At 37.7% G+C, this 12,426-nt stretch overlaps 1 protein-coding gene across 1 annotated transcript in view; it reads left to right on the plus strand.

Annotated features, from left to right (window-relative positions):
* Positions 1 to 12,426, plus strand: part of CFAP20DC (CFAP20 domain containing) — a 254,456-nt gene that overhangs the window by 126,670 nt on the left and 115,360 nt on the right. Inside the window, exon 7 of the mRNA XM_090282941.1 lies at positions 9,500 to 9,664. Within this exon, the coding sequence (XP_090139067.1) occupies positions 9,500 to 9,664 (165 nt within the window). The remainder of the gene's footprint in view (positions 1 to 9,499; positions 9,665 to 12,426) is intronic.

Consider the following 12,426-nt stretch of genomic DNA (forward strand, 5'->3'; position numbering starts at 1 on the left):
CTGGGACAGTTGGATATCCACATGCAAAAGAATGAGGTTGGAACCCTACCTCACACTATATATAAAAATTAACTCAAAATGGATCAGTGACCTAAATACGGGGATGGGCAAAACTACACTGACAGTTGTAATACAAATAATACAGTAATTAATCAATAATAATATAAGAATAAACTCTGTGTTTCATGTACTCACATACGTACACTACTTTTGCCCACCTCTGTATAAGAAGTAATAGGAAAAAATAGAGCTAAATCTTCATGACCTTCAATTTGGCCAAGGATTCCTAAGTATGGCACCAAAAACACAGCAACCAAAAGCTTTTAAATAGATAAATTGGACATCAAAACTTAAAACTTTTGTGCATCAAAGGAGGCTCTCAAATTGAAAAACCTACAAAATGAGAAAATATTTGCAAGATAGGATATATATTCTAGTTCTACTTATAGGGAATGTATATTCTGATAGAATCTAGTACCTAGAATATGTGAAGAATTCTTACAACTTAACAAAGAAGACACACGACCCAATTAAAAATTGTCAAAGGACTTGAATAAACATTTCTCCAAAGAAGGTGTACAAATGGCTGACAAACTCAGGAAAAGATGCTTAACATCATTAGTCATATGCAAATTAAAACCACAGTGAGATACCACTTCATACTCACTAGGATGACTGTAATGATTTTTAATGGAAACTAAGTATGGCAAGGGTGTGGAGAAGCTGGAACCCTCACACGTTACAAATGGGAACACAAAATGGTCACCTGCAGTGGAAAACAGTTTAGTGGTTCCTAAAAACATAAACATAGAGTTACTATATGATTCTGCAATTTCACTCCTGGGTATGTAACCAAAAGAATGGAAAACAGACAGAGGACTTCCTGCCAAGATGGAGGCATAGACAGACATGCTGTGCCTCCCTCCACAACTAAGAAGGAATACAACTACCTCAAAACTAGAAACAACCAGAAATTCAAAAAAATCAAACTAAATGGAAGTCCAGCAAACAAAGATATAAAGAAGAAATACTCATCCAGACAGGTAGGAGGTGCAGAGCCAGGGCGGAAAGGATGCGGTGTGGTGGCGGCAGCGGCAGCAGCAGAGGTGGGCTGGCAGAAAGTATAGTCACATGTTTTAAAAAGTCAGGAGGGACAACTGGGGAGCGTTCCTAGCTCCTCACCAGACCTCACAGCTCTGGGGAAAATCAAGCCTCATTGCTTCTGACTGTGCAGACAAGTGGAGGTTGGGGTGGAGGTAGAAACTGCCAGTCTCTCACTAGAGTCTGCTTGTTTAAAGGGCCCCCAGAGTCCTAGAACATCCGCAGACCCACCCACTCTGGGAAAGATAGCCAGGGCAGCAGCTAGAGGGGCGCCAGTCGGGTGTGGAAGTGGGAGAGGTACCTGGAAAAGGGGTGAGTGCTGGGCTGGTGGAATTGTTCCCTTTTGGACCCCTCCCCCACATACAGCGCCACAACGTGGTGAAACAGATGGCCTTGTACTGACGAATCCCTAAGGCTCCGCCCCTTAAAATGTAACAGGAGCGGCAGGTCTACCTGGGATGCAGAGGCAAACAAACACAGGAGCCTGTCAGAATGAGGAGACAGAGAAGTATGGCCCAAAAGGGGAAACGGATCAAGGTTCCAGTGGGAGAACTAAGTGACGAGGAGATAGCCAACCTAACAGATGCAGAATTCAAAACACTGGTGATAAAGATGCTCATAGGCTTGACAGATATGCTTGAGTATGGCAGACATATAAGGGAAGAAGTGAAGGCTATGCTAAGTGAAATGAAGGAAAATCCACACAAAACCAATGGTGAAGGGAAGGAAACCAGGGTTCAAATCAATAATTTGGAACATAAGGAAGAAATAAACAGTCAGCCAGTGCAGAATGAGGAAGCAAGAATTGAAAAAAATGAGGAAAACTTCCCAAATTTTGCAAAGGAGATGGACATACAGGTCTAGGAAGCACAGAGTGTCCCAGGCGAGCCTAACCCAGAGAGGACCACACCAGGACGTATCATGACTGAGATGCCAAAGGTGAAAGATAAAGAGAGAGTCCTGGGGGCAGCAAGAGAGAGGCAGAGAGTTGCCTACAGGGAGCTGCCTATAGGAGTATCAGCTGATTTCTCAGAGGACACTTGGCAGGTAGGAAGGGACTGGCAAGCAGTATCCAATGTGATGAAAGGCAACCTGCAACCAGGATTACTCTATCCAGTAAAGCTATCATTTGAAATGGAACGGCAGATGAAGTGTTTTCCAGACAAGGTGAAGCTAAAGGAGCTCATCATCACCAAGCCATTATTATATGAAATGTCAAAGGGACTTACTTAAGAAAAAAAAGATCAAAACTATGAACACTAAAATGACAACAAACTCACAACTATCAACAACTGAATCTAAAAAATAAAAACAAAATCCAACTAAGCAAACCAGAATAGGAACAGAATCATAGGTACGGGGATCATTTGCAGGGTTATCAGCAGGGAGGGAAGAGGGGGAGAAATGGAGAAATGGTGCAGGGACTAAAAAGTATAATCGGTTGGATGTTAAGAATAGTATAGGAAAGGGTGAAGCCAAAAAACTTATATGCACGACCCATGGACATGAACTAAGGGGGGTGGAATTGCTGGAGGAAAAGAGGTTACTGAGCAGAGGGGAGCAAAGGGGGAAAAAATTGGGACTACTGTAACAACATAATAAAATATACTTAAAAATAAATAAAAGAAGACACTGACCAAAAAAAAAAAAAAAAAAAGAATGAAAAACAGATACATGTACATGTGTGTTCATAGCAACATTATTTATAATAGCCAAAATGTGGAAACAGGCCAAATGTTCATCAAGAGATGATTGGATAAGCAAAATGTGGTATGTACAATACTATACACACAGACACCAAAGGTCACATATTGTATGATTCCATTTATATGAAATATCCAGAATAGGTAAATCCATAGAGGTAGAATGCAGATTTGAGATTGTCAGGGACTGTGTGGCTGGAAGGAATGGAAGAAACTGAGTAAGGAATATGGGATTTTACTTTGAAGTGATGGAAATGTTTTGGAGCTATATAGAGGTGGTGCTATATACAGCATTATGAGTTTGCTAAATGCCACTGATTCATTTCCTTTAAAATGCTTAATTTTATGTTAATGTGAATTTATCTTCAATAAATTAGTTTTTAAAAAAACTCTAAGGGTATCATACATTCAGGACAGCTAAATTTGGGGTGTAATCTAGGATTATTTACCCCTTTAAACATCAAAACCTTTTATTATAGAAAGTACATACTAAGATATGGTGGTTTTGTTGACATTATAATGAAATATTTTACATAAGTATTTATCTTTTATTAATAATAAACACTCATGTAGTACTTGCTATGTACCAGGCACTATTCTTAGCCCCTTATATGCATTAACTCATTTAATCATCACAATACCAATATATGGTAAATATTTTTATATCGGTGTTTTACAGATGAGAGTAGGACACAACAAGGTAAACTACTATGGCCTAGTCAGACAACTAATACGTGGTTGAGCCAGAATGTAAACCCAGAACACCTTGCTCTAGAGCCTGTACCTTTAACCGCTATAGTGTACTACATAATAATATCTTTTTCGTTATATGGTAAACTTCATAAAGTTCGGGATTTAAATCCATGTCAGGCCTAGAGAAAATCTGATAGTTGTGTATAGGACAAATGAATGAATGAACAAACAAAAAACAAAGACTTTGTATCAGTATTGTTAATAGACTAAATGTTTGTATTCCCCTAAAATTCATATGTTGACACCTAATCCCCAAAGTGATAGTATTTGGAGGTAGGGCAGGAGGGTGGAGCCCTCATGAATAAGATTAGTGCCTTTATAAAAGAGATCCCAGATGCCCTGGCTGGGTGGCTTAGTTGGAGCATCATCCTGTGCACCAAAGGGCTGCTGGATCAATTCCCACTCAGGGCACATACCAATGTTGAGGGTTTGCTCCCTGGTCGGGACATATACAGGAGGCAACCAATCCATGTTACTCTCTCACATCAATGTTTCTCTCTCTCCCCCACCCCTGCCACCTCTCTCTCTCAAAGCATTAAACATACCCTTGGGTGAGGATTTTTAAAATGAAATAAAAAATAGAGGCCCCAGAGATCTCCCTCACCCCTTCTGCCATGTGAGGGTATAGCAAGAAGATCCCATCTCTGAACCTGGAATAGGGCCCTCACCAGACACCAATCTGCTGGTGCCTTAATCTTGGACTTCTCAGCCTCCAGACTATGAGAAATAAATTTCTGTTTGTTTATAAGCCACTCAGTCTAAAATATTGTTTTATAGCAGGCCAAAAAACTAAGAAAAATGTTTTGGTAGTTAGAAACTTTTGTGCTTTCTGCTATTCTCTCACTGATGTTTTAGAGATGTGAGATTTTATATAAATAAAGCACTGTGCTAGGCACTGCAGGCTATTCCCATATAGATAAGAGGACTATAATTGAACCTGGGACCAGTGAACTATTATAAAATAAGTACTTAATTAAACTAGATGAACTAGGAGAAGCCATGAACAAAACAGATTTATAAATATCCCTATTTTACAAGGCATCTATCCTTCCAAAAAAAAATGGAAGTGATGACTTTTAATGCATAAAGTGCTTTATATATGTTAAAATTCATACCTTACATTTTAAAGCTAGTTAAGATCCTAATCAAAGTTATTAAACAACTATAGAGCGATTCATTTTATGGTGACTTGATGGCGAAGAGTTACAATGTAACTCAAACATTCTAATACACTAACTCATACTGGGAGCAAAGACATAAAAAGAAACAAAAAAAACATCTTGTTGTGTTTGGATACTACATGAGCAAATCTGTCAGCTTCTTCCTTCATGTACCATTTTGCCATTCTGAGCTGACCATTCCAACAAACATTATGTTCTTTCAGATTTGTTAACAAAGGCAGTGTAAATTCAACTATGTCATTTTTCAGATGTTAATCAAACAGTCTGCATGTTTCCATATGCAATCTATTCCAGAAGAATTTGTATGAAAGAACAATGCAGACAGGCCCTGGTCCCTTAGTATCTGATTGCCAGCTTGATTTGTTATTTGCCATCTGGGGAGAAAGATGTGACATCAACATAAAATGTATATGAAGTACTACTTTTCAGGATGTAGCTGAACAAAGAACAACCAAAGAAAAGTGGAAGACTTGGCAGCTATGTTTAATCTAGGTCAGCTAGCATTAAGGGGCTTTTGTCCATGACCATTTATTGCACATCCCCTTTGAACCAGATGCAATACTAAATATATCATTGGGATTATCACTCCATTCTCTTCCATGCTAACAATGCTGTGGCAGAATAGACTTTCTTTTCAGCTCCACAGTCCTTTTGCCTTCAGAGTCTTCAGTTGCTCTGATCCCTTCATCTGAACAATCGCTCCTTCCCCATTTCACCAAGCCACTCTACTCATCCTCTACGACTCCAGTTAAATGTGTCTTTATAAGAGACTTTCAGTGACACCCTATGCTGGTAGACTTCCCAACACCTTGAACTTTTCCTTCAGGGTGCTTAACAGAATTAAAATTAAATAGTTATTTATGTATAATGTTTCATATTCTCCACTAGGTGTAAACTTCATGAAGGCCAGGACAGGGTCACTCTGAGTCACCACTAGATTCCCAGCAACTAGATAAGTGCTGAACATATAATAGAGGCTCCATGAGTATTTACTGAATGATAAAAATGAGCAAATGAATGAATAAAGACAGACCAGGCTCTCCATTTATTCACAATATAGCACTGTTTACCTTTTATTGTAGGATCTATACTGTTTTCATAATTCTTATTTTTTAATTAAATGGTAAATGCTAAAAATAATAAAGTAAAATAAAATGACTTACTAATTGGACATGGTGGGGTTCGTTAGTGGTGAGGTGGGTTGTGGGGAGATAAGTTAACTTCCATTTAGGTTTATCAGAGCATCCAACTACCAGATCATAAAACTCCCTCATAGCTTTGTTTCACAAAAATCAGACTTATTTTCCATGTATTCTTTCACAGGGTCTTAGAGAAAGTTTGAGACTCAGTAGTTGCTAAATTAAATGGTCAATAATTAGTCTTTATTTTAAAATAGTAAACCACTAGTTTTTTTAAAATCTCTTTTATTGAAAGCTTTATACTTCCCAGAGTTTCCCTCAAATAATAATTTAATAAGTACTGAAATATTTCTGGGTACAAAGAGAAAGTAGATATATAGAAAGAGAAGGTGGCACAGAGAGAATTTGAGCTTTTTAATTTAAAATCTGATTTGCATGTCAGTCACATTCCTGTAAGACTGCCTGTATAAACCTGGTTAGAGTTTATACTTACATAGGATTTTTTTTGAGGCATGATTGGTTGAATTTTTCTTACAACTCACATTCACATTTACACAAACAAATTTCCCACTACATTCTAAAATTTTTATAAAGAAGAAAATAAAACCTATGTTTAAGCTAACCGTCAAAAGTTATTTTGCATTTTGGTATGTTTTCTTATCTTTTTATCATTCATACACTTTACTTATTGATTTTCTACAACTGAGATAATAGTTTTATATATTCATTTTTATTTAACTTTTTATCTTGAGTCTTTGCCATATCATTAAGCCATTTTCCTAAATATAATTTCTTGTGACTAATTACTGGAAATTCAAGTTGTTTACTTTTCAGAAATTATAAACACCTATTTGCATAGACCTTTGAGTTTTTATTTATTTTTACTTTAGGATAGATTCATAAAGTGAAATTACTGAGTAAAATGGCATGTACATTTTTAAGGCTTTTGGTACATGTAGTAAAATTGCTTTTTGGAATGCTAATACCAATTTAATTCCTACTTGCTACATATGACAAGGCTTAATATCATCTCCATAAAAGAGGTCCTACAGACTTCCGGCCAAGATGGAGGCCTAGACTGACATGCGCCATCTCCTTCCACAACTAAGAAGGAATACAACTACCGCAAAACTAGAAGTAGCCAGAAGTTCCAGAAAATAAAGCTATATGGAAGTCCAACATATGAAGTTATAAAGAAGTGGTGCTTGTTTGGACCGGTAGGAGGGGCAAAGCCAGGGCAGAGAGGTCAAGCTATGCTGGCGGCAGAACCTGCAGCGATGGCGGCGGGATGGTAGTAAGGACAGACACCCATATTTAAGGGGAGGTGAGAAGCGCCCGGAGAGCACCCATAGCTCCAGACCAAGCCCGTCAGCTCGCGATTCCAACACCAGGGAAGGCAAGCCCCCATTGCCTCAGAATGTGAGGGCTGGAGGGTATGGGGGGATGGAGAAGGAGGTTCCCGGTTTCTCAGCAGAGAGTGAATGGCAGCAATCCATCTTGGACCCCTGTCCTCACAGAAAATGCCACAATGTGGTGAGAAGGGTCGCCCAGTAGTGATGAGTGCACGGGGCTCCGCCCCCTATAGCGTAGGAGGTGTGACAGCACTGCCCAAGAAGCAAAGGTAAACCCAAAACTGTCAGGGTGGCACAGACCATGATAGAGATCCCAGTAATGCAGCTGACCAGACAGCAAATATCAAATCTAACGGCTCAGCAGATAGGAAATCTTTCTGAGGAACAGTTCACAGCTTTGGTTATACAAATGCTCACAGACCTAACAGCAGATCTTAAACAAGACGGGGAAGGAATGAAGGCTAGTCCTGCTGAAATGAATGAAAACACATATGAAACTAGTGGTGAGGGAAAGAAAACCGGGATCAAATCAACAAACTGGAGCATAAGGAAGGAACAAACAGTCAACCAGTGCAGAAAGAGGAAACAAAAAGTGAGGAAAATGAGGAGAGGCTCAGAAACCTATGGGACAGATATAAGCGGGCCAACATCTGAATCATAGGGTTGCCAGAAGGTGAAGCAGAAGAACTAGAAATTGAAAAATTATGTGGAAAAATAATGAAGTGTGGAAAAATAATGAAGTGTAACTTCCTGAACTTGGGGAAGGAAATAGACTTACAGATCCAGGAAGCACAGAGAGTTCCAAAAAAGCTGGACCCAAGGAGAACCACACCAAGACACATTATAATCATAGTGTCAAAAATTAAGGATAAAGAGAGAATCTTAAAAGCAGCAAAAGAGAAGAAGAAAATTATGTACGAAGGGGTGCCAATAATACTGTCAGCTAATTTCTTCAAAGAAACTCTGCAGGCAAGAAGGGACTGGCAAGAAATATTCAAAGTAATGAAAAGCAAAAACCTACAACCATGATCACTCTATCCAGCGAAGCTGTCATTCAGAATAGAAGGGCAGAGAAAGTGCTTCCAGGACAAAATAAAACTGAAGGAGTTCATCAGTTCCAAACTACTGTTATATGAAATGTTAAAGGGACTTGTTTAGGAGAAAGAGGATCAAAACTATGAACATTAAAATGAAAACTGTATCACAACAACCAACAACAGAAGCTAGGGAATTGAAACAAAGGCAAACTAAGTAGGCAACGACAGTGGGAAAAGAATTATAGGTATGGGGAACATTTTGGGGGGAGGGCAGCGGGGAGGGGGATGAAGGGAAAGGGAGGAAGATGGTACAGGAATTAAGAAGCATAGTAGGAAGGAGTGGAATAGATAGAGAGATGTTGAGAAGAGCTATATGCACAACCAATGGGCATGGACTAAGCGAGGGGACAACTGGAGGGAGAGGGGTCACTGGGTGGAGGGGAACAAAGGGAAAAGAAATTGGGACAACTGTGACAGCATAATCAATAAAGCATATTTTAAAAAAGAGGTTGTACAAATAAATGAGAAAAAATGTTCTAATAGTAAAATAAATTAAGAATATGAGCCTAAAATTTACTAAAACTAAATTTAAATATCCATATAAATATATATGAATGATATCAAGTCTCTTTAGAAATACAAATTAGAATAATAAAAGTACTATTTTAATTATAACTCTTTTTTCTTCGAAAGTATTCAAAGATAATATGTTGACATCAGGAGAAGCTGGGTAAAGGGCATCTGTACTATTTTTATAACTTTTCTATAGATCTAAAATTATTTCAAAATAAAAAGTGAAAACTTTAATATACTCATAAAATGGCTGTAGTACTTATTTAATAATATCATTATACTTATTAATCTTGTATAAATGAGCCAATAAACTGTCAGAAATCTTTGTTAGAGCATACCTAACTAGCTCTTCTCTCAAGGTACACTCTAGTATTGAAAAACAAATATAAAATATTACCAGTGAATGTTCTTACTGCACAAGTTTCTGAACCTACTCTGTATGTTATATACTCTATCTCATTCAGTTTTTTCTACAGTCCTAGAAAATAAGCAGTAAAATTTTCAGGCTCATTTTACAGATGAGAAAACCAAGAGTGTAAGGCTGAGTAGCTCATCCAAAGTCATATTCCAAAATGATTTACTTTAATTGGTATCATTTATAAGATATGTTCATTTGGCAGAAATGGCTTACATTTTAGGACTGAATGTCTTTATTTCCAGCTGGATATGGTGTTCCCTTTCCAACAGATGAACCTACAGACATTATTCCACGAAGCTGCCAACTAACAACAGATGTTCCACAAGTCACACAGCTGCTAAACATGACCAAAGTCCGCCAAACTGTAATAAAATTTGAAGGTCATCCTCTAAGTTCAGCCGAATCAGGTATGCACTTAGACACCTAAATTATAAATGTTTATTTGTAAGAACAAAATAAAGGAGGACAAACAGCATGCAATTAATCTTTATAGCTTGAAGTTAAATATTATGACACTTTAACATTGACTCATGTCAGTGATAAATCATTATTTTTAGTTTCTCTTTAGCAACTAAAATATTTTCTGGATTTATTTACATGATTAATCAAAACATCCTTAATTATTCCTCTGCTTTTCCTATATGCTTTCAAGCCCTGCCATTTATACCTCTTAAACAGCTCTCAAATCTGTCTCCTCTATCTTATTGCTACGTCTGTTGTTCTGGTCCCCACTGTCTGTCACCTTAGCCTCCCAGTTAATCTGCACATTGCTATCAGAATTATCTTTCTGATAATAGACATAGAAATGTGCTCATGTTGCTCTTTAATTAAAGACTTCTAATGCCTTTCCCACTATCTTAGAAGACAACATGAAAAAACCTTTGCGAACACACGCAAAGCCAACTTCACCTATCCCAAACCTACTCCACAGTTGTGTCTCCAACACCTTTCTCTCATTCACCATGAGTCATTTTCTGATCATTCTGTGGGCTTTCACATGTTCATATTTTGGGATCGCTGTTTCATTGGCTTAAAATGGCTTCTTTGCCTTTCTGCTTGGAAAAACTCCCATTTATCTTTCTAGACCCAACTCAAATACCACCTCTTCTATGCAGCTTTGCCTAATTCTAACAGACATTGTCCTCCTCTTTCCATGACTTTCCTCCTACCCTTTTTTTTTCTTTTTTTTTTTTTTTTTTTTTTGCTATACTTTTTACTATGTCTGCATTCCCCAATAAAGCGTGACTTCCTCATTCTTCTACTTCCAAGCGTCTAGTACAGTGCTTGCTATATATTGGACCAGGGACTGCAGACTAAATTACTACAGATGACAGTCTGATAACATAAACAAATAAAGTAGCCTGGATGCCTGGATATTTGACACAGAGAAACATTTTCTACTTCAAAGCTGAGCCTTATCAGGAGCGGAGGGGGCATTAGGGAAGAAGATTGAGATAACGCATCAGAGACATCGTTCTCTATTATTAAAACAGTAACATTAACTACTATGCAAATGATACAGCAGAGGGTGATTAACACTTGGCCCCATGAGGGAGATATAGAGAGTGGTGAAGACTGCAGCAAACTAGAAGCTCATTCTCAGAAGGGATAACTGCAGTTCATTTCCAGCCAAGTGTTGCCTTGCAGAAACATAGGCTGTCTCATCAGATCTTCCTTTTTCTTTATTCAAGACTAGGTACCCCAATGTTTATGATAAATCTCCCAATTTTAATATGTTATCTAAAGTCTGATTTTTTTTTTTTTTAAACACTCTGTGAGCCTAATAAAACATGCCAGTTTTCTGTTGCTGGAATAGCCACCCATAGCTATTGACCAAATGGATGGATAATGCTTTATGAATCAAGAAGCCTAATATTATTTAGATCAGTTGTTCTCAACCTCCTCTATTTTAGAACCGCCTGGGACATTTTAAAAATAACTGATTTTTTTTTTTTTTTAATTTTCTCCCTAAGGTCTATGCCTTATTCCCAGAGATTCTGATTTAATTGGCCTGGGATGGATTTTTTTTCTTTAAACTCCCCCAGCAATTCTAATGTGCAGTCGGGGTTGAGAATACTGGATCACTTCTCCTCACAAAAGCTATATGGTTTAGGTGACACTCATAAACACTGAAGTGATTCATAGGAAGGTGAAATGGTCATGATAGGGCACTTATGGAGGAAGTGATCTTGAAAGTATTCAGTAAGTTACTGTATGTGTGTTTATAATAAATAAATGTAAGATTTATGGATGTGTAAGATGGTACAGAAGACTGAGCAAAGATAAAGAGACAGCAGACTGCACAGAAGAGTTGACTGAGGGATTGCTAAGGGGAATGGTCTTAGTAAGCAGACTGTTGGAAATACAGGAAGAGTACGCCTCGTGTTTCTAAGGTAGAGGAATGATAACTTCCTTTTTAGGAATTTGAAGTTGACGTCAGGATTCAATATGAATTTGTAAATCAAATGAGACCAGAGATTACGGATTACAACTAAAATGTCTTTGCATCAAGCTAGGCATTCAATGACAAGAGGCTGTGAAAGTGAAACATGATGACCCTGTGAGGAACTGCAGGGAAAAACTGGTGATTCTCAAATAACAGAAGAGGAAGAGATAGTGGTCAAAGTTTGAGAGAGGTCAGAGTAGAAGCAGGAAAAAGGAGATAATCATGAGGAAATTAATGAGTTGCAAAAGTGGACTCAGTTTTACTCTCTGTATTTATCTTATGTTCATTTAGTCAATGAATTTCATATATATCAATCTTCATCAGCATTACATGCCCTAAATCATATATTCCTAAAGAAGTAGGATTGATTTTACAACTCTTTCAGTATAAACCCTGACAGAGGACTATAGGTAAATAGGTACTATATTTTTAAGCCCTTTATTATGAAATTTCCAAAATTACAGAACAGTAAAGAGAGTAAGTATATAATGAACCCCCATGCCTCCATCACTTGCTTCCACAATTACCAACTTTGGGCAGGATTTTTTTATAACAATGAAGGCCTAAGTAGTCAGAATTTGTGTGTTTATTATATGTACTACCTTTAGATGGGGGCTTGGGAGAAAGAGAGATATATACAATCCATTTTTATTAAAGGACCTTTAGAAAATATATAAAAGGATGAAAAAGAGCCCACAATCCAGACAGCCACTACAAACACAT

Source organism: Furipterus horrens, unplaced genomic scaffold (assembly GCF_987537825.1).
Source record: "Furipterus horrens unplaced genomic scaffold, mFurHor1.1.pri manual_scaffold_7, whole genome shotgun sequence".
NCBI classification, from domain to species: Eukaryota; Metazoa; Chordata; class Mammalia; order Chiroptera; family Furipteridae; genus Furipterus; species Furipterus horrens.